This window comes from Nilaparvata lugens, chromosome 5 (genome assembly GCF_014356525.2).
Source record: "Nilaparvata lugens isolate BPH chromosome 5, ASM1435652v1, whole genome shotgun sequence".
Lineage (NCBI taxonomy): Eukaryota > Metazoa > Arthropoda > Insecta > Hemiptera > Delphacidae > Nilaparvata > Nilaparvata lugens.
In genome coordinates, this window is record NC_052508.1 from 70,632,423 (window position 1) to 70,657,112 (window position 24,690).

General features: G+C 33.9%; 2 protein-coding genes across 7 annotated transcripts in view; both read left to right on the forward strand.

Moving 5' to 3' along the window:
* The window catches only part of LOC111045543 (supervillin), a 212,396-nt gene extending 203,544 nt beyond the window's left edge, over window positions 1–8,852 (forward strand). For all 6 annotated transcript variants that reach the window (XM_039429203.1, XM_039429201.1, XM_039429200.1 and 3 more), the window contains 2 exons: window positions 1,589–1,744; window positions 6,805–8,852. In XM_039429203.1, coding sequence (XP_039285137.1) covers window positions 1,589–1,744; window positions 6,805–6,891 — 243 coding nt within the window. In that variant the 3' untranslated portion in view covers window positions 6,892–8,852. The remainder of the gene's footprint in view (window positions 1–1,588; window positions 1,745–6,804) is intronic.
* A 2,116-nt stretch (window positions 8,853–10,968) lies between these two features.
* LOC111045532 (serine/threonine-protein kinase MAK) overlaps window positions 10,969–24,690 on the forward strand; it is a 55,631-nt gene continuing 41,909 nt past the window's right edge. The window contains exon 1 of the mRNA XM_039429207.1: window positions 10,969–11,003. Coding sequence (XP_039285141.1) covers window positions 10,984–11,003 — 20 coding nt within the window. The 5' untranslated portion in view covers window positions 10,969–10,983. The remainder of the gene's footprint in view (window positions 11,004–24,690) is intronic.

Consider the following 24,690-nt stretch of genomic DNA (forward strand, 5'->3'; position numbering starts at 1 on the left):
TGTTCTATGATACTTTTATCAAAAATGGCGGCTGATTGAAGTTTTAGTTTTTAAAGAAATGAGGTCAAAGGATAGATTTTCAAGATGCTCGATGTTATGAACGGGTAGTATTATAGTCCACTGATTTATAATGAATAATTCTAAAGTCTGAGTTTTACGGTAATATTGGCGTTCAAAGGAGGCTCCTCTTCCTTTTGTATTATCCTTAAAATGCAAAATTTCAAAAAACCTTATGTATAAGTCAACGCGAAATTCAAAAAGGAACATACCTGTCAAATTTCATGAAAATCTATTGCGGCGTTTCGCTGTAAATGCGGAACATAAAAACATAAATATAATCAAAAAGAGAAATGCAAAACCGTCGACTTGAATCTTGAACCTCACTTCGCTCGGTCAAAAACATTGAACATCTTGAAAATGTATCTTTCCATCAACGTTAGTAGACAGTTGACTATAATACTACCCGTTCAAAAACATCAAACATCTTGAAAATGTATCTTTCCATCAACGTTGTAGGCAGTTGCAGCGCTCACACTCACATTCCGGGACGACACGTCACGTGGTACGATAGGACAGAGCTCTATGTTTATTTAGGATTTTTTCTAGACATTTTAAATTGATAAATCATTTTATAATTATATTTAAAAATAATTATAATATTATATAGAAAAAAAAAAGAATTTATTAATTTTTGAGAAAACATAACAACAGGTCAATGTAACTTACTGAGCGCGAGGTCTACTGTTCACAGAACTACTAGTAATTGTTTACGACAGGACGGAATGAAGCCGATTAAATGGTTGTCAGTAGAGGTCAAAAATGTGTTTAAATGATTTTGATTAAGTTCTTCAATTTTTGAGATTATTCTTCATGTATGATATTATCCTTGAAGCTACCTTTGGTGTATTGAATTGATTTTCATTTTGTTAATAATTGTTGATGACAAATAAAAATCAAATCAAATCAAATAATTTTTATTTTGCATCAAAACAAATACAACATATTATAGTACAAGTTCCTTCTCTTGAGTATAATAACATACTGTAATTTAAAACTAAAAAATATATATAATAAGAGAAAAGGAAAAAAACAAACTTATGATTTTCACAGAGCAAAATAAAATTACTACTAACAAAAAAGAACAAAGTCTTTTGCCCGTTAGTAGGAGCTGACAACACTGCTAATTTTTATCAAAATGTACTTTCACACACGCAGACACACACACACTCACACATGCATATGGGAATCAATTTGAGCTTTACCATACAATTCAATAATAAATAGTCACAACCAGTGACAGGACGGAATGAAGGCTAGTGAACGGTTTTCAGTGGTGATGAAAACTTTATGGTTTTCAATTTCAATTGAGAGAGATTTTCAAAAGATAAGATGAATTACGTTCAAGAGAGTTTCCATCTTATTCTGGAAGCTATCTTTGATTGTGTTGAATTCTAAAGATTATAGATGAATTAAGTTCAAAAGATTTTCAATCTTATTCTGAAAGCTACCTTTGATTGTGTTGAATTAATTGTTATTTTGTGAATTTTAATCGTTATAGTCAATTGATTTTTAATTTTGTTGATGACAGGACGGAAGGAAGCCAGGTGAATGGTTGTCAGTGGAGGCTGAGCTGGCTCGCCTGACTAGGTCGACGTATCCACTGGCTCAGCTGCTGCAGCGACCTCTGCCCGAAGGTGTCGACCCCACCCGACTTGAGAACTACCTCTCGCCCAACGATTTCCAGGTCAGTTATTGTCTTATCAACCCATTTTCTTAGTAATAAGATCAGAACTTTCTTGCCAAAAGTTTATTACAATAACACTTGGGCCCGGTTACACAAAAGCCATTAACTATAGGTATGATTCAATGATTTATTTCAGCCATAAAAATACATTAAGTGCATTAGGCTTCAGTGGGAAAATACATTAAGTACATTAGGTTAAGTCATATTATTACAATAACATATATTATCAACTTAATTTATTATCACAGATGCACTAGTGTTTGAAAATATAGATAAATAAATATATATAATAAGTTTATTAGAATAACACTTTGGCCCGGTTGCACAAAAGCCGATTAAATTTTAACCGTGATTAATTTCACGAGAACCAATCAGAGAATGCCTTTTTGATAAGACGGCTTCCCTGATTGGTTTTCGTGGAATTAATCACGATTGAAATTCAATCGGCTTTTGTGCAACCGGCACTTTGACATTAAAGCTGAACTCCCTCATGTCAGTATCAGTCAACGTGTCAGGTACAGTGAGAATATTATTCCCATAAGTTCTAATTTGAGTATTCATACTCACTCGGCCGGGCTGAGTCGGAATAGTCCCATATCCTATTCGAACTCAAGGTGATTATATATTCCTGTACTGCACACTTACACTGATACTGATTTGTGTGAATCCACCTCAATACATGTAAAGGTGCGTACAGATATACGTGCCGCGAACATAAGCAATTCACTTTTAATCAGCTGATTACATCTGTATTTTTACAGAAACGGTAAGATACAGATTAAAGCTTGGCATCAGCTGATTAAAAGTGAATTGCTCATGTTCGCGGCGCGTAAATCTGTACGCACCTTTACAGTCACAAATACATTTTAATCAATACTTGGCTTCGCTGTAGTGAGGTCCACGTTATAATGGCAGTGTTTGATTCGCAATGGTATTTATTTATTTTTATTCTATTTTTTATACAAAATACAACAATCATGATATAATTATAACATTGAAGGAAAAACTAGGCTGAGCCTCTACTATATCTCTCCAAAAATGTTGATAAAAAGTTTGGCCTAATGTTGTCTAAAGGTAGAGGTTATGATATCACACACGGCTTCGTCACTTGATTTTTGGTTCAGGAATTGGAAGATTTTGAATTTTGAAGGTTGACATAATACTTGAAATGATTCATAAATCATATGAATCATACATTCATATCACAATGTATCGCAATAAAAAAAATGAAAAATATTGCACTTATTTGAAAAATTTGAATACAAAATCACAAACCTACCCACTATTAGTAAGTTACAGCTGTTCTATTGCTACCCTTGTCTAACATTCAACAAAGCCAAGGTCTATAAATACAGGTGATGACACAATCCCGTGATGCATTGCAAAATCGCCATTTTATGGGGTTCTAGTTCACCAATTTTCAAATTTATCAGCTGTTATCATCATAAATTGAACAACATGATGTGTCATTTTCTTATATTGTTCAAGGAATATTGCTTGGCTTTGTATTGTAAAATAAATTCTTCACACAGAATAATATTTAAATTCCAACTAGAAACTGAATTGTTGATTTTTAGATTGGGAACTTCAAACTTTTTTGAGGTTTGCCTTTTGTCCTTAGGACAAATGGCGTTATTTAGTCAACTCGTTGTCCCAATGCCTTATGAATCATATGATTGCCTTATGAATAATTATTAATAATAAATGAATTATTGAACCATTTATTATTGAAATTTCATTATTAAAAAATCGAAAACCTGAATTTACATATTATCTTAACCATAATATTTTTTAAAAAGCATAATGCATGATTTTGTTATGAGCAGATTGGAATATTTCAAATGTACAGCCATAAAGACCCCCCACATAATGGCCGCTCCATAAGGAACACGAGTGTCATGACCTGTATTTATAGACCTTGAACAAAGCGAATAACGCTATCTCTTTCTCGCTTTGCTCTGTTGCCAGGTCGTCTTTTAACAATGTAGAATTGATAAATAATTAACAAAATATTACATCTTAATTATGAAAATTCATTATAAAATCATTGAAAAATATAATTTCTTGCTTCATAAAATATAATTGATTATTTTAAACGAGAATGAACCGTTGATATTACATCATTAAACCTGTATCAGCTACCGTCTATAGAAGGCAACGTCAAGACCGTTGATCGGCAACGTTTTTACTTTCCTTGCCCTATTACCATAGGTAAGGAAAGTATTGCTTTCCGAAAAAAATTAAGGTACCCCAATTTCTAAATTTCTATACGTTTCAAGGTCCCCTGAGTCCGAAAAAGTGGTTTTTGGGTATTGGTCTGTGTGTGTGTGTGTGTGTGTGTGTGTGTGTGTGTGGTGTGTGTGTGTGTGGTGTGTGTGTGTGTGTGTATGAGTGTATGTGAGTCTGTGTACACGATATCTCATCTCCCAATTAACGGAATGACTTGAAATTTGGAACTTGAGGTCCTTTCACTATAAGGATCCAACACGAACAATTTCGATCACATGCAATTCAAGATGGCGGCTAAAATGGCGAAAATGTTGTCAAAAACAGGGTTTTTCGCTATTTTCTCGGAAACGGCTCCAACGATTTTGATCAAACTCATACCTAAAATAGTCATCGATGAGCTCTATCAACTGCCACAAGTCCCATATCTGTAAAAATTTCAGGAGCTCGCCCCATCAATGCAAAGTTCGATTTCAAATTCCCAATTATCAGGCTTCAGATACAATTTAAACAAAAAAAAATCAAGCGGAGTAGATTGAGCATGAAAATCTCTACAATTAATGTTCAGTAACATTTTCACCTAAAATTGAAAATAAGCTCTAAATTCGAGAAAATGTGATTATTCAATTGCAAATCATTGTTGATTCTATTAAATCATTCACTATGAAGAGATAGCAGACCTCATGTGTGTCTCCAGCGTTATTGCTCTGTCACCAGCTGGCTCAAATCTTTGAATAGTAGACTTGAGATGCGCGGGAACACTAGCGTCAGGTGATCAATTTTCATAACGGCAAGGAAAGTTGTGTGAGTGCGCCACACCAGATTTTTCTCCTATCTTTCTCCACTGCCATTATAACTTGGACATCACTATAGCACTTGTCGAGAGGTTCAATTGAGGCGGCCATGTTTCGCGGTCTATAACTGGACAACAATTGACGATCTGGCCGAACCGATCACAGGGCGTTTGATGGGGAAGACAAGCTGTTCAGCTCTATGAAAATCAACCCCCCACCCCCCTAACCATTGTCTTAGTCTTATGATATGTGATCGGAGGTTGAAAAAAATGACCCTTTGTAATTAAATCACTGAATACTTTCGGTGTTGATGTGGTAGATATTCATATTGAATTAAATATACTTTATATTGTTAAAACCATCAATTTATTAAAACAATTCGAGGTACTAAATTTGTCATAAAATTTGATCACTGAATATCCAATATTTATTTATTATTTATTTATTTATTAGAACAGTCCCAAACACGATATTTGGAAAGAGAAACAGGCAATTGCCCAAACTTCTTCAATTCCTTGATTTTGGCACATAAATAGTCCAAAGTGAGGTTAAGTTTAAAATTTCTGTTTTCACCAAAGATTAACACTCAGAGAATACGTAGGTATTCGAGATATGACTGATGAATTTTGAATTTCGAAGGGTTGATAAGAGCCGGAAATAACACTAAACAATCCGAAAGTTTCAATAATATTGAAATAAACTTGAAATTTTTGAGCAGAAAAATTAAAACTACTATCACTGTTATGAAAAAAATATGTAGTGATAAAATGTTGAATAAGAGTATAGTGAGGTCCATGTTATAATGGCAGTGGAGAAAGATGGTAGATCAACGTTGCCGATCCTCTGTCTTGTCAATGCCTTCTATAGACTGTACCTGATACAGGTTTATTGAAGTAATATTAAAGGTTCATTCTCGTTTATAATAAACAATTATATTTTTTTAAGCGAGAAATTATATTTTTCAATAATTTCATAATAAATTGTCATGATTAAGATTGAATATTTTGTTAATTAATTATTAATTCTATATTGTTGAAAGACGATCTGGCAACAGAACAAAGCGAGAAAGAGATAGCGCTATCCGCTTTGTTGAATGATAGACAAGAATAGCAATATCTTACTTTGGCTTCAAAATTTTCTGAAATAACTCAATTTATTCAAAGTGCGGTGATATTAAGTGCAAAATTTGACTATAATTTGGCATTTTAATCATTCTAAATTCAAAATTTCTAGCTAATATATATCCTTGGACAGAACTTTGAACTTTAAATTTCCTCAGTAAGAACATATTAACCTATTTTTTCGGACACTTCATTATTTATCAAAATTTGGGAACAGAATAGTTTTGGGCTATGCCTGTTGTTCTATCCCGATCATATTCATATGATTTGTAATTATATCAACGAATAAATAAATAAATAAATATCAGTGCTAATTAAACACTAATAGGACGGAGTTTGGAGAATCAAGCACAAAACTATGAAATACGCCAAATATTCAATGAAGCAGACATAGTGGGTGAGATTAAAAGCAGAAGGTTACGGTGGACGGGACACATTCTGAGGAGAGAAGAAAGCGCTCTGACAAGCAGAGTGTACTGAGGAATAATCCTATAGGAAGGAGACCATCTGGAAGGCCAAAAACTAGATGGTGGGACCAGGTCCGGAAAGATATGAGGAGGATGGGCCTAAAAGAGGAGGACGCGGCTGACCGAAAGTTTTGGAGAGACTTAGTTGATGAGGCTAAGTACCGACTGGGGTACGAGTGGCCACCGCAGTAAGTAAGTAATTAAACACTGCCATTAAAACATGGACCTGACTATAGTCGAATTGACTAAGAAACTGGATAGAATTGGTTGAATTGACTTACTAGAATCACTTATTATACAATACCTACATAAAAAAATATATTGTCAAGCAATTTGTCGCATTTTTTTCGGAAAAATTCATTCACTACAAGATATTATTTCCCATTGATGTGAACACATCTAGTATGTTTTTCTCGCTTGTGGTACTAACAGCTTTTTACGTTATTTTTCAGGAACTGCTTGGAATGAGTAAAGAAGAATTTTTCGAAATGCCAACCTGGAAACAGACCAACTTGAAGAAAACTTCAGGGCTGTTTTGACAGGATACGACTCTGAATTTTCTGTCTTCTTTCGTCCAAATGACCAACGAAGACTGCACTTCTCTAATTCTATTGAGCCTATTTGTACTTTTCGATGTATGCACCTGCTCAAGCAGAAACCTAACCTAACTTATAGAGTTGAAAATAACTATTATCAATGTTTTTACAAATGTTACCCTTGAAACGTGGGTATTCACTCTAGCTAATTACTCTGCTAATTAGTACTTTTTACCTATACTCTATCTATGATGAGTAAGAATAATAATGACTCATCACAGGCAATAAAATAATGCATTTCAACATCACGTTCGTTTTTATATTTTAATTAATATAACTCTTTGTAAATTTGTGTTTGTTTTGTAAATGCCAACGTATTGTAATCAAACTTCAATCCTCTTGAAGTCTTTGTTTTACAACCGTAAACCTATTAATTCATTAATGTTATTAGAGTTTTTTATTTGAATGACTAGAAAATTAGCGATAGCTAGTTTGCCTCTTGCACAAAATTTAGATTATGGCCGGGTTGCACAAAAGCCGGTTAAATTTTAATCGTGATTGATTTCCCGAGAACCAATCAAAGAAGGCTTTTTCGAAAAGAATGTTTCTCGTGAAATTTAACATGCTTCTGTGCAACCGAGCCCTAATGTATCCCTTCGTAAATCACCTAATTTTCAGTAGTTAGGCTACGAAATCTACGATTTTTGAAGTAACTTTGTCAACGAATCGTTCTGTATATTATTTTTGTAAAAAAGGCTGTGACTTTTGTAGTGTTGGTTTAAAGTATTTATCTGTGTAATAACAATAGCTTGTAAAACTTTCTAATCTGTACTCTACTCTTTTTATGTACCTAATCATCTATTTTTAAAGTTACCTCTATGTATCGACTTTTGTTGCTATAATAATCTTCTCTTTTTACAGTCATTTTGATGTGTATTTGTACTAAAATAGTGCCTTCTTGATGAAGATAAACCTATCAGCTGTGCATTTTTTAGATCGAGCTTCAGTATCTTACAAAACCAGTTTAACTACTTCACTGACTGTAATGTTATTATCATTATTACAATAAGGCCAGACGCACACCGGCTAGTCAAGACAAGACTAGTCACGTTTAGTCACAATACTTCACATAGTTGCTTATGGAGACATGTCTAATTGCAATGACTAATCAGTGTGAGTTGCCTCACAAGCAGCTATGTGAAGTATTGTGACTAAACGTGACTAGTCTTGACTTGACTAACCGGTGTACGCCCAGCCTAACAGTTATTATCTTTGGAACGAGCATTTCAGTGTCATGAAAAGGCTACATATCACTACTAATTATGCTTCTGGCAGTATATTTTTATACTCACCAAATTAAAGACGAAATTTAGAAGATGAAATAGTAAAATTATTAATACTCAATCCAACTACTTTACTTCGTAAACTAAACGAATTAATTTGGAGTGGCAAACGTTCCTTATAAAACGTTTGTATTCTAAAATTCATAAAGTAACTGATCAGGGCAAAAGCCTGTACTTTCTTTGAAGTATCTTTTTTTTGGTGTGATACTTTTCTTGAAGTGTCTACTTATATGAATAAATATTTCAATAGAAATAATCGATTAAATTAATACAGTTTTTGATTCTTCTCAAGTTTATGTAAGACGTGATTAAATATCTATTAAACAGTTAGGCTTAACTCACACTGCGCGACTCAGGTCGAGAGGAGACTCGACTCTAGTCGAGAGCATGTGTTTTCAAATGGTGATGTCGCGGAGACTAGAATCGACTGGTCTGAGTGTCACCATTTGGAAACACATGCTCTCGACTAGAGTCGAGTCTCTTCTCGACCTGAATCGCGTAAGTGTGAGTTGAGCCAAAATTGAGCTCTCTTAAATATACATTTCATGAAGGGAGGATTTATTCTAAAGAACTGATTCTTGTTCCCCATTTAAGGATAAATAAAATAACTATTATTACTAACGTGTCTTTCTCTGTATAAAATTACACTCAAGCATTTTCTAATGAGTATCAAATAATATTTCTACCCATTAGGTATAAAAATTATCTATTTTGTTTTATAGGTTCTTTTATTGCACTTTTATAAAAATTTGAAGCTGAAATTTCCATTTTGCCTTTCGTATAGATGGAATGTGGCTTATCATTTTGATTCTCATATTCCAGTGAAGTTTTCACCTCTAAAAATTGATAATCTCATCTATAATTTATTATTCTTGATTTTTTTCATATTAAGCTCGAACTTCCTTCCACCGTAATTATCTCCTATAACCGTATTCCTTTTACGTTCAAATAATATTTGAAATCCTATTCTAATAACAATTTTTTTATTAGCCTATTAGGTTATACGTTTCATATGTCTATGTATATCTTGTGTAGATGTGTTGAATACACTCTGAATGATCGTATCGTATTCTTAATGTAATATAAATTTGAACCATAAATTTAATGTGTATATTTGAAAACTTGACCCAAACAGGTTCTATTGAATATTTTGTTTGTAATTCTGTGAAAGGATGATAATTATCTGGTTGTTAGCTTAGGTATCATTGTTCAGTTTATAACAATATTAACATTCATCAACTATGTTGCCCATGATTTTATCGTTCATTCTAAATCATAAATTTGATGAAAATATAAATTTTCTCTTATTTATTCTTATTGAGGCCATTGAAACCCCATCACATTTTGAAAATGTGCTTGATTGTATTAATATAGTAGGCCTACTAATATATGAATTCCATAATCTGGATTACTATCATTTATTACGGCCTGGTTGCACAAAAGCCGGTTAAATTTCAACCGTGATTAATTTCACGAGAACCAATCAGAGAAGGCTTTTTTGATATAAGACGGCATATCTGATTGGTTCTCGTGCGAATAATCACGATTAAAATTTAACCGGCTTTTGTGCATCCGGTACTTGATATTTCTTATTAAGGCTGTGCAAAGGCTAAAAATAAACTTTCTACTGGTGATATTTTTCAAAGTTTTTCGATTTGTATACTATCAAGCTATCAAAATAAAAAAGTTTTTTCAGGAAAACATTTTTTTCTCCGATCATAACTTTTGAGATATGAGCGCCGAAAGTTTAAATTTTTGGGACAGAACATTTCAAATTCGGTAAGAGATGAATTCATGAGATTTAGAGGATAGATTCTTTATGATATTGTTGATCTAGTAAAACAAAAATCTTATAAAAATATCAATTTTTGTTATTTAATTTACCAAAAATAACTCAATAAAAGTTATTTTTAGTAAATTGAATAACTTTCTCAAAAATTGATATTTTCAGAAAATTTTTGTTTTACTAGATCAAAAATACCATAAAGAATCTATCCTCTAAATATCATCGATTTATATCTTACCGAATTTGAAATGTTCTGTTCCAAAATTTCAACTTTAGGCGCTAATATCTCAAAAAGTAATGATCGGAGAAAAAATGTTTTCCTGAGAAAAATTTTATTATTTTGATAGCTTGATCGAAAAACTTTGAAATATATCACCAGTAGAAAGTTCATTTTTAGCCTTTGCACAGCCTTAATAAGAAATATCAAGTACCCGATGCACAAAAGCCGGTTAAATTTTAATCGTGATTATTCGCACGAGAACCAATCAGATATGCCGTCTTATATAAAAAAAAAGCCTTCTCTGATTGGTTCTCGTGAAATTAATCACGGTTGAAATTTAACCGGCTTTTGTGCATCCGGCACTTGATATTTCTTATTAAACAATGTGAACATTTTTTTCAATTTCTGGGTATTTCCCCTGAAAATATTATAGAATACTATATTGTGAACCATATAGATATTTGTCAACTATTGATTGTGTTAGCACTACCGTATCTTATGACAAGGATCTTCATCCTAGTCCTACTAGAAGTTTAATATTATAATGCTTGCATTTCAAAATTAGTACCTAGTGTATCTTCTAAATTTGTAACTATCATTAAAACAGTTTTATACTTTCATTTTGTATCTTGTTACTTAGGCCGATACCATTCATTTCTGTCCTAGGCACTTCCTATCCTTTCATGTCTATAAATGTTGCAAGAGGTAATATAAGCCAACAGATGATTTTTCAACCTCAAAAGTAGATGGCTTACATCAATTATTGGTGAGTTATTTTAATTACACTCAATGTTTAGTACTCCATACTTTCCATTCTTATAGGAACTTGCGTTATTGGTTCTCCTTTTCTCACAATTTTGATTTGAAATAATCAAATGATCGTGATGGATATCTTGTGATAAGTGGTGGAAAGATATTTTCGCCACACTGCACAGAAAGCAGCTGTTTTCCAGTCCCTACGTAGATCTGAAAGACATTGTTTGCAGACGACTCTCCTCAGACGTCAGAACAGGTTTCTTTCCGGCCTAGGCCGGAAAGAGTACCCTTTTCCAGCCGCTAACATGGAACAAAGAAAGGTGATCAAAAAACAGCTGATCAAAAAACTTTTCATTATTTGTGTTCATTATTCAATAATTAAAACATTTATAATATTATCATCTTATTGTCATTTGAAAGAATAAAAAAGTATAAACTCAACCTCCCACATAATTGAACATCATCTTTTAGGTTATTTAAAACCCATTGTTATTGTATAGTAGCTGATACAGCACTTAGAATAGTATATAAGCTCTAGTAATTAAGATTCTTTGTCTCATTTCTGTATTTTGGGCAGTTACTATGCCGGTTTGTTTCTTGAATAAATCTTTTTAAAAAGGATGTCACGTGTTCCGTTTACTTAACTGGCGCCCGAACAAACGGGACCGCAGACGTTTCGGTAAAGTTCAATTAACTTTTTTTCGCGACCAACTGTCTCGAATCCAAAACGCGAGTGTAACTCCTCATCTGCGGCCTACCCTCATCACTCTGGAACCAAGTGCACAGCCTTCCATCCTGGCAGAGAGAAACAACACCTGGCGGCCCCTAACCAACAGAGAACCAAGCGACACGGATTCATCCACGGACGAGGACCAGGACGATCCAAGTACGCTCTCCAAACCAGTTGTGAGTACCAAACAAAAGAACTTCATCAAACCCTCAAAACTGCATCCAGTCTTATCTTCAACTTCAGATATTTCAAAAATGGCAACAATCACTAAACCTATTCCACATGAACTCTTGAGATACATACCTCATTACGATGGTACTTCTCACAAGTTACATCAATTCATATCTACTTGCGAAGACCTTTCTATCGGCTACTGTGCTGATAACATTCAAGAAAAAGAAGCTAATCACTGGATTCTTTTCAAAGCTGCTATGTGCAAACTTGAAGGACCAGCCGAAGCAGTAGCATTCAACAACAGTTGTTCTTCAATAAAAGACTTGATAAAATCACTAAAACAAAATTTTGCTGATAACAGATCTGTACCTGAACTCATTGCTGAGTTGACTGTGATGAAATCCTATCAAAGGGAACATCCTATTGAATTTTTGAACAGACTTAATGAAAAACGTACAAATGTAATTACTAAGTATAAGCTAGATGGTGTTACAGGTTTACTATTAGAAAATTTGATTTGTCAACTGAATGCTACACTTGTAAATACTTTTGTTCATGGAGTTCACCCAACATTAGGGTCACATTTGCAAGTACTACAAGTACAAGACCTAGATGATGCTAGGAATAAGTTAATAAACGATTGTAGTATTGTATTACAACAACTACGCTACAAAACCACTATTGAAACAATGAACAGGGTAGATAGTAGGAAACATTCCAACAACACAACAACATTTAGAAATCCTAATTACGAACAAAACTTTCAAAAACAATGGTCACACGACAATTCTTTCGAACAAACACACAGACCCTTCCAAAGTAGACAACAATTTTCACCACACAATGTTCAACAAACTAACTTCCCCCAAAACTTTCAACAAAATTTTTCAAATCAAAGCTTCCAAAAACAAAACTATCGTCCAAACTTTCAACAACAACGTTTTCCACAACAAAGCTTTCAGCAGCAAAACAGTAATTTCAAACCTAACACTCAAGTAAGTTCGTCAAACACAGTGTCTATGCGCACTCAAAGAACAGACCCTGTACAAAAATTGAAAACTTACAGATCACCATATGAAGTAAACTACTTAGAGGAAGAACCAGAAGATAACTACAATCAGAGCCCGATTGAGGCTATGCAATGTCAAATAAACACTTTGACTGAATCACTCAACAAACTCACGAACCATTTTTTAGAGTCAGGCCCCCAGTTTTCGGAGGACCCCCCAAGCGACTCGACTTGAACATCTTAAACAAATCTCTTCCTTACTTTCTCGATCAAAAGAAAAGAAAATGGCTAGTAGACACAGGATCTGCTAAAAACTATATGCATCCATCATTGGTCTCTCCTGAGATCACTCGATACAAGGAAGACTTTATTGTAAAAACTCCTAATGGAGAAAGTAAAGGAAACGAATATATTTTTTTCAACACTGAAAATGTATTTTCCCAACCCCATAGAATAAAGATGTATATATTTGATTTCTCCACTAAGTATGACATACTTCTTGGAAATGAAACTTTACGTGCGTTTAAGATGAATGTAAACTTTGCTAATGATAAACTTGAATATAAGGATGGAATGAAAGAATTGTTGTTTTTGCTAGATAATAAGAGTGTTACATTACAACCAGGCTACAACGTGATCTCAATCCCGGTTAAGTCAGCCCCAAATGTAACAACAGGATTAATTAAAGAAGTGAATACAGATGTATATACTGTTGAAGAAGGTATTGTAGAAATCACTGATAATAAATGTAAATGTGTTGTTTTTTCAAATGAGCTTCTGACTATCTATCCGGAGCCCATGGATGTAGAAGATGTAGAAGAAATTATAGAGCCAAAACAATTCACGACCAATTGTCCTGAAAACTTGGCAGATATAATTCAAGATATACCATCTCTATTACGAACAAGTCACATGAACGAGGAAGAAAAACTTAAAATAATTAGCCTAGTTCAGCAGTTCCCTGAAATAATAAAACGAGAAAATGATCCCTTGAGTAGTACAAATTTGCTAAAACATACAATCAATACGAAAGACGATCTTCCCGTCTACACAAAAAACTACAGATACCCACAGATTTATAGGGAAGATATTGAACTTGAAATCGACAAACTACTAAAAAACAAAATTATCCAACACTCCAATTCGCCATACAACAGCCCTATTTGGGTGGTTCCCAAAAAACCTGATGCATCAGGCAAGCGGAAAATCCGTATGGTTCTAGATTACCGTAAATTGAATGATAAAACTATTGATGATAAATTCCCCCTACCCAACATTGAAGATCTGTTTGGCAAAATAGGCAGGGCTACATACTTTTCAGCCATTGATCTGGCCTCCGGTTTTCATCAAATCCAAATGGACCCGCAATCCGTACCTAAGACAGCTTTCTCAACAGAGCACGGACATTACGAGTTTTTACGTATGCCGTTTGGGTTAAAGAATGCACCCCCTACGTTTCAGAGGGCCATGAACATAATTTTTTCAAGAATGACCAATGTACTAGTCTACATGGATGATATAATAATTTTCTCTGATAGCCTTGAGGAACATTTAAAGCATTTGAAATCGGCATTTACGAAACTAAAAGAACACAATTTGAAAATTCAACTTGATAAAACTGAGTTTTTCAAGCGTGAGTTGTTGTATTTAGGGCACATCATTTCGGAAAAAGGTGTGATGCCTAACCCCTCTAAAGTTGAAGCCATAAAAAACTTTCCAATCCCTAAGACCGCCAAAGAAATCAAACAATTTCTTGGACTGACCGGTTACTATCGCAAAATGATTAGAAACTATGCTAAAATAGCTAAACCACTCACTGCTGCTTTGAGAAAAGATGTAAAGATCAATCCCAATAGCAAGGACTACAGGGAGGCTTTTGAAAATTTGAAACTAATGTTACAAAACAGCCCCATCCTACAATTACCTGACTTCTCGAAACAGTTTCTTGTCACCACAGACGCGAGCAACTTTGCCATCGGAGGTGTATTGTCCCAAAAGTTTGATGGTAATGACCTCCCAATAGCCTATGCATCACGAACACTTAATAAGAGTGAGGTTAACTTATCGACTATAGAAAAAGAACAGTAAACTAGGGAAAAGGGTCACCCAATCCCAATGACCTATTGAGTTCAAATATGTTTTAAACGTTATTTGTTTTTGTTCAGTGAAGTACTTGAAAAATGATCCTTGAATTAAGATTGAAGCCAACATGAAATGTGACACGAATATTAAATTAGAAAATAAGCTAGTCTTCCTGGTTGAGAATTGAGCAAATCAAATTATGACATAGAAATATGTAACGCTTCTTTCTAGTGTCAATAAAAAGGATGTGGTAACAATCAACAAAGAACCAATTTAAATTCAAATTCTAGCTCAGTTACAAAAATAATAAACACTAAATTAGTTGCAGAAAATGAGTAGACAGAATTAAACATGAAGAGAATATTTATCAATGCAGACAAGAGAAAACAAAATGTTAGAGCTTTAATCAATTGGCTTTGTTATCCTGTGAAAGTGAAAACTAAAAAGAAACATCTACTAAAACTAAACTATTTCTACATAATTAATTAAGTTTAATTCTTATTAAAATCAATTGTAAAAATAGCATTTAATTTGTATCCTGACCTACGTTTACCAAAATAAATTATCCAGTAAACTGTAAACAACTACGCAAAAGTTTAATTCTTATTAAAATCAATTGTAAAAATAGCATTTAATTTGTATCCTGACCTACGTTTACCAAAATAAATTGTCCAGTAAACTGTAAACAACTACGCAATTACAGGTGGAGTAGCATCAGTGAACCTTTCTCCAGAGTTCCACAGTAAATTTATATAAAAAAACACTATTAAAACTAAGAAATTTTGAAGTAATAAATTAGAATGACATTGATTTGACAAATATAAAGGTTAAAAAATTTTACTTACGGAATAAATTTGCTTCAATCAACACCAAACAGACGACTCGTTACAAAACAACTGATCCTGTTTTCAGATTGCAGCTGCCTTTTGAATAGAAACGGCTGAGCGTCATCCAAGATGGCGGTAGAAGGGATGATGGTGAAAAAGAGGATGATGACGAAATTGAGAAAGTGGGGGAGACAATAGCGGCAATTATGAATCACAATAGAATGATGACTGTGAAATGAATAACACTCAACAATTTGGAGATAACACAAGGAATAGGTCAAGCACGTTAGTCTTTTATTTATTGAAAAACATTGGAAGTTAATTCAATATTGTTTGTTTACAATAAATGTATTTCAATCCGGATTAATAGTGAGTTATTTATACTTAAATTTAGAAACATGCAAGGACGATAAATTGATGAGAAAATTTTCCTTAGTGTGTTAAGGAAAGTGTGTTAACATTACTAAGATCATTTTAATTATTTTTCTCTCAATATCGATAAAACATGACTCAAACCAAAGAAACTCATGTAATGATTCACCTAAAAAGTCACATGAATAATTATTATTATTAATGGCTTATTCAAATAAGATAAAAAAAATTAGTCATGATTCAATAAAGGTAATCTCATCATTACTGTACAAATTGAAATGAAATACACAGTGACTAAAGACACTGATAATTCCATATTTTTGACGACAGTGATTTGAGTAAATTGAAAGTGAAAAACTCATAGTTAAAACAATGGGTTTTCAAAAACAAAGAGTTAAAATATACAAACAGTTTGTGCAAATATTATAAACTTACAGAGCTTTTGTTTACATTTTTTGCAATTAAATATTACCTACTTCTTCCTGACAGTTTCATTATCTTCAATGACTTACTTTCTTTAAATATAATGAGGGTCAAACCAAAATATCTGTTTCTTTTCTTACTGCATTTCTATTTTTTTTTTTTGTAAATTTTTGCTCATCATACAATATTTCTTCAAATTGGAAACATTGTAACCCATATTTCATAGGATATGACTGTCGTATATTTCTTTTCAATTCACTGCAGATTTAATCATAGTTTATCCAGATTTAACTTGTTATCCAACTTAAATGTCTTGTATTTAATTTTTAAACCACTGCAAATTTATTCATAATTTCCAACATTTTTTAATTTTGTGAAGGGAAAAAATTCCTGACGCCTCCATCAATAAACCAGTATGTCATTTAGTGCCAGTTGAATTTTAACCGTGATAAATCCAGGAGGACCATTTAGAGAAACCGTCTCATCAAAAAGGCCTTCTCTGATTGGTTCTTGTGAAATTAATCACGGTTAAAATTTAACTGGCTTTTGTGCAACCGGACCTTACTAATTTAAAATCAGAATTCATCACATTTCCCACGTGTAGACATTACAAACTTAATCCAATATACAAAAAAATATATGAGTCAGCAGAAATTATTGCAAAAAAAATACTACACTCATCGAATTAAATCTATTACAATTAAATCTCTACAATTTATAATAATACCCTAGTTTCATTCATTATTGATTAAACAGTTCAAGAGCATTGGATCATGTCTGTAAAAGGTCATTAACAAATTGTTGATAATGTTCACTTGCATAATTAGTCTGCTGATAAATTTGTTGACCAGTCCATTGTTTTCTTTCGGTTCAAGTTTGTCGGTGAATTATTTGCCAGTAAAATTATTTGAAAGACATCAATCAGTTTTCAACAAAGCCTTGGCCAATATATGACTGTACAAAGAACATTGGAAATATTGATAAATTTGTTGAAAGTTTTATAAAAAAGAGGGGAAAATTATATCCGGTTTTTATGAAGGTTTATGATTGTGAATGTCGAATGATAAAGATAAAGATTGGGAATATCCGAATTCCAAAAATGATCCTGAATAATTGAAAAGAAAATATGATTTTATTTTCTGCATACTGTACCATGGATACCATAATTGACCGAGCGAAGTGAGGTCTAAGATTCAAGTCGAGGGTTTGGCATTTCTCTGTTTAAATGTTTATAATGTTGCCCATTAACGGCAAAACACGGTAATAAATTTTCATGAAATTTGACAGGTATGTTCCTTTTTTAATTGCGCGTCGACGTATATACAAGGTTTTTGGAAATTTTGCATTTCGAGGATAATATAAAAGGAAAAAGGAGCCTTCTTCATATGCCAATATTAGAGTAAAAATCAGACTATAGAATTATTCATCATAAATCAGCTGACAAGTGATTACACAGATGTGTGGAGAAACCAGTCTATTGCTTATCTCTTTTCTGTATAGGGCTACTTTTATTGAAAATAGAAAGAAAATTAAAATACAGTCTATTGCTGTATTTCCATAAGGTCTATACAAGTAATTAATCAGGTACTTGTGGATGAGAATACTGCGTGAGGTCTACTGTTCACAGAACTACTACAACTATTTTTAGTATAATACATTATAATGTCAGTATTTGATTAACATTGGTGTTGCTATTCTTGTTTATCATTTGACAAAGCAGATATCGCTACCCTTTTCTAGCTCCTCAAAATTTGTTTAACAATGTAGGAATATAATTAATAAACGAAATGTTTCATTTCAATAATAGAAATTTATTAATTATTCGAAAAATATATTTCCTGGCGAATGATATAATTGATCATTTTTAACTAGAATGAATAGTTAATATTACACCAATAAACCTGTATCATAGATATAGCGACCGTCTATAGAAGGCATTGGCAAGACAGAGGTTTGGCAACGTTGCTCTCCTATATTTCTCTACTGCCATTATAACGTGGATCTCACTATAGTAACACATATATAGAGAGATACAGTACCATATTACAACAAAATCATGTCCCATTGTTATTGTATAGTAGCTGATACAGCACTTAGAATAGTATATAAGCTCTAGTAATTAAGATTCTTTGTCTCATTTCTGTATTTTGGGCAGTCACTATGCCGGTTTGTTTCTTGAATAAATCTTTTTAAAAAGGATGTCACGTGTTCCGTTTACTTAACTGGCGCCCGAACAAACGGGACCGCAGACGTTTCGGTAAAGTTCAATTAACTTTTTTTTCGCGACCAACTGTCTCGAATCCAAAACGCGAGTGTAACTCCTCATCTGCGGCCTACCCTCATCACTCTGGAACCAAGTGCACAGCCTTCCATCCTGGCAGAGAGAAACAACACCTGGCGGCCCCTAACCAACAGAGAACCAAGCGACACGGATTCATCCACGGACGAGGACCAGGACGATCCAAGTACGCTCTCCAAACCAGTTGTGAGTACCAAACAAAAGAACTTCATCAAACCCTCAAAACTGCATCCAGTCTTATCTTCAACTTCAGAGATTTCAAAAATGGCAACAATCACTAAACCTATTCCACATGAACTCTTGAGATACATACCTCATTACGATGGTACTTCTCACAAGTTACATCAATTCATATCTACTTGCGAAGACCTTTCTATCGGCTACTGTGCTGATAACATTCAAGAAAAAGAAGCTAATCACTGGATTCTTTTCAAAGCTGCTATGTGCAAACTTGAAGGACCAGCCGAAGCAGTAGCATTCAACAACAGTTGTTCTTCAATAAAAGACTTGATAAAATCACTGAAACAAAATTTTGCTGATAACAGATCTGTACCTGAACTCATTGCTGAGTTGACTGTGATGAAATCCTATCAAAGGGAACATCCTATTGAATTTTTGAACAGACTTAATGAAAAACGTACAAATGTAATTACTAAGTATAAGCTAGATGGTGTTACAGGTTTACTATTAGAAAATTTGATTTGTCAACTGAATGCTACACTTGTAAATACTTTTGTGCATGGAGTTCACCCAACATTAGGGTCACATTTGCAAGTACTACAAGTACAAGACCTAGATGATGCTAGGAATAAGTTAATAAACGATTGTAGTATTGTATTACAGCAACTACGCTACAAAACCACTATTGAAACAATGAACAGGGTAGATAGTAGGAAACATTCCAACAACACAACAACATTTAGAAATCCTAATTACGAACAAAACTTTCAAAAACAATGGTCACACGACAATTCTTTCGAACAAACACACAGACCCTTCCAAAGTAGACAACAATTTTCACCACACAATGTTCAACAAACTAACTTCCCCCAAAACTTTCAACAAAATTTTTCAAATCAAAGCTTCCAAAAACAAAACTATCGTCCAAACTTTCAACAACAACGTTTTCCACAACAAAGCTTTCAGCAGCAAAACAGTAATTTCAAACCTAACACTCAAGTAAGTTCGTCAAACACAGTGTCTATGCGCACTCAAAGAACAGACCCTGTACAAAAATTGAAAACTTACAGATCACCATATGAAGTAAACTACTTAGAGGAAGAACCAGAAGATAACTACAATCAGAACCCGATTGAGGCTATGCAATGTCAAATAAACACTTTGACTGAATCACTCAACAAACTCACGAACCATTTTTTAGAGTCAGGCCCCCAGTTTTCGGAGGACCCCCCAAGCGACTCGACTTGAACATCTTAAACAAATCTCTTCCTTACTTTCTCGATCAAAAGAAAAGAAAATGGCTAGTAGACACAGGATCTGCTAAAAACTATATGCATCCATCATTGGTCTCTCCTGAGATCACTCGATACAAGGAAGACTTTATTGTAAAAACTCCTAATGGAGAAAGTAAAGGAAACGAATATATTTTTTTCAACACTGAAAATGTATTTTCCCAACCCCATAGAATAAAGATGTATATATTTGATTTCTCCACTAAGTATGACATACTTCTTGGAAATGAAACTTTACGTGCGTTTAAGATGAATGTAAACTTTGCTAATGATAAACTTGAATATAAGGATGGAATGAAAGAATTGTTGTTTTTGCTAGATAATAAGAGTGTTACATTACAACCAGGCTACAACGTGATCTCAATCCCGGTTAAGTCAGCCCCAAATGTAACAACAGGATTAATTAAAGAAGTGAATACAGATGTATATACTGTTGAAGAAGGTATTGTAGAAATCACTGATAATAAATGTAAATGTGTTGTTTTTTCAAATGAGCTTCTGACTATCTATCCGGAGCCCATGGATGTAGAAGATGTAGAAGAAATTATAGAGCCAAAACAATTCACGACCAATTGTCCTGAAAACTTGGCAGATATAATTCAAGATATACCATCTCTATTACGAACAAGTCACATGAACGAGGAAGAAAAACTTAAAATAATTAGCCTAGTTCAGCAGTTCCCTGAAATAATAAAACGAGAAAATGATCCCTTGAGTAGTACAAATTTGCTAAAACATACAATCAATACGAAAGACGATCTTCCCGTCTACACAAAAAACTACAGATACCCACAGATTTATAGGGAAGATATTGAATTTGAAATCGACAAACTACTAAAAAACAAAATTATCCAACACTCCAATTCGCCATACAACAGCCCTATTTGGGTGGTTCCCAAAAAACCTGATGCATCAGGCAAGCGGAAAATCCGTATGGTTCTAGATTACCGTAAATTGAATGATAAAACTATTGATGATAAATTCCCCCTACCCAACATTGAAGATCTGTTTGGCAAAATAGGCAGGGCTACATACTTTTCAGCCATTGATCTGGCCTCCGGTTTTCATCAAATCCAAATGGACCCGCAATCCGTACCTAAGACAGCTTTCTCAACAGAGCACGGACATTACGAGTTTTTACGTATGCCGTTTGGGTTAAAGAATGCACCCCCTACGTTTCAGAGGGCCATGAACATAATTTTTTCAAGAATGACCAATGTACTAGTCTACATGGATGATATAATAATTTTCTCTGATAGCCTTGAGGAACATTTAAAGCATTTGAAATCGGCATTTACGAAACTAAAAGAACACAATTTGAAAATTCAACTTGATAAAACTGAGTTTTTCAAGCGTGAGTTGTTGTATTTAGGGCACATCATTTCGGAAAAAGGTGTGATGCCTAACCCCTCTAAAGTTGAAGCCATAAAAAACTTTCCAATCCCTAAGACCGCCAAAGAAATCAAACAATTTCTTGGACTGACCGGTTACTATCGCAAAATGATTAGAAACTATGCTAAAATAGCTAAACCACTCACTGCTGCTTTGAGAAAAGATGTAAAGATCAATCCCAATAGCAAGGACTACAGGGAGGCTTTTGAAAATTTGAAACTAATGTTACAAAACAGCCCCATCCTACAATTACCTGACTTCTCGAAACAGTTTCTTGTCACCACAGACGCGAGCAACTTTGCCATCGGAGGTGTATTGTCCCAAAAGTTTGATGGTAATGACCTCCCAATAGCCTATGCATCACGAACACTTAATAAGAGTGAGGTTAACTTATCGACTATAGAAAAAGAGCTACTTGCTATTGTATGGGTATGCAAACATTTCAGACCATATCTATACGGACGAAAATTTTTGATTCAAACAGACCACAAACCTTTACAATGGCTTAGAAACATAAAAGAACCTAATTCAAAACTACTCAGATGGAAGTTACTTTTAGATGAATTTGACTTTGAGATTAATTACGTGCAGGGAAAAACCAATCACGTGGCAGATGCACTGTCCCGCATACCCTCGCAGCCCATCAATTTAATGGACAACGATGATAATGACTTTTTAGGCTTCGGCAACGAAGACCTACCCTTTCATGGCTTTGACGACATAAACGTAGACGATTTGATTCAGTTGAATAGTAACGATGACCCACCACCGATAGATGATCCTAATGGTTATCTTGATGACATCGCGAATGCTTTAACTCGATTCAATAACCAAGATGATGCTAATGCTAATACTTCTGAGCCCCATGATATGGAAAATAATGATTGTGGTACTGGTAGCTCTGTTTTCGATATGAATGACTATATTCTTCTTCGTGAAGACAATGCCGATCATACCGATACTCATCAACCAACTAAAGAAATTGACGACAATGCTTTACCAATTCATAATGACACTGACAGCCTTGTGACAATTCATTCAGCAGACAGTTCAAATGAACAAATTCAGATAGTAGACGACGATAAAATATTGAACGTTGAACATAATCAGATACTTATTGAACGCGGAAACAAAACACCTACCCTTCAGAAAATTTTTGATAAGAACAGACTCCTTCTCTGTTTTCAAGACCCCTTAGATTTCGAACACATAAACAAATTTTGTTTAGAATACCTGAAACCGAATACCACGTATGGTGTATATTGTTCAAAAGATGGTTTATTGAGTAATCAGTACGAATCAATGTTTAACAACTTTGCTAAAGTCATTAAGGAAAGTTTCAACTCAGTTAAGATTAAGCGGTATAAAAAAGTTAATCTTGACATTACTGATCCCGACGAACAAAAAGAAGTAGTTTCCAATTATCATACTGGAAAAACCTATCATAGAGGAATTTCAGAGAGTTACTCACACATTCGACGACGGTACTATTGGCCTTCAATGATGCGTGATATTACTAACTTCATAAACAAATGCCCAATATGTTTAAAGACTAAATACGAACGTCGTCCCATTCGTGCAGAATACAAAGTATCCCCTACTCCTACAAAGCCCTTTGAAAAACTGCAACTTGATGCCTTTCAGTATGACAAACGTAAATTTTTATCAATCATCGACTGTTTCTCCAAACGACTCGTAGTCTACCCCCTCACGAGTCTTAATCAAATCGAGGTAAAAGACCATCTCTTCGACTATTTTTCTCTCTATCCAACCCCCAAGATCGTACAGATGGACAACGGCAGAGAATTTGACAACGCTGGTTTACGTGATTTTCTAAAACTTTATGAAGTCGAACCTTATTATGTTACCCCTGGTCATCCAGACTCGCAAGGGTTAATTGAAAGAACTCACTCCACTCTAATTGAACTTTTAAATTCTATCCAACTTCAAAATAGAAATAATACCACTGAAGCCAACATGAAAACGGCCGTGATTGCGTTCAATAACACACTCAATTCCACCTTAAAAATGACACCAATGGAAATAACATTCGGCATCTCTGAGAATTCTTTTCTGAATGACACTACAGAACAACTTATCACTGAAGAGCGTACAAAAGAGTATCATGATAGGTTACAGCTTATACATAGATTGGTAAAAGATAAGGTAGAGATGGAAAAACAAACTAGGACAGAATTATTGAATAAGAATAGGGAAACAGACGTCGAAATCCCCGAAGCCCCGTTTATTAAAACAACCTTCAATAAAAAGAACAAGCCAAAATTCTTCCAAGTACAATATGATAAACAACAAAATGTTGCTACAAATTCCAGAGCAATTCAAAAACGACCATTCAAAATCCATCCTAATAGGATGAAACGACCACGGAAAATAGTTAAAAAGAAAAATAATAAATTTGTTTCAGAACAAGATGATCCTCATTCTCCTGCTGCTGGTCCCAGCAATGTCGTATAAAGTAACGGACTTGACCAAATCATCTGGCATTACACCAGTTCGAGTACAGAACTCCTTCATTATAAATGGCACATACACATACATGCACAACATAAACATTACACGACTACATGTTGAACTAACACATATTGAAGACTCTGTAAACCTTTTAAGAGCTAAGGATAGTGATAAGAATCGTTGTAATATTTTACGTTTGTATTTAGATGATATTAAGTTAAAATTTGATCATATTCATATAAATAATCTTAGAATTAAGAGAGGTCTCATAAACGGACTTGGTTCCGCAATAAGCTGGATTACAGGAAATATGGACTCTGACGACAAAGCGAAATATGACAAAATTTTAGAGAAAGTGCAAGCAAATGAATATCATTTAGAGCATAATGTCGAAAATCAATTGTCAATCAATAGAAACTTGATACACAAATTTAACAATGGGATT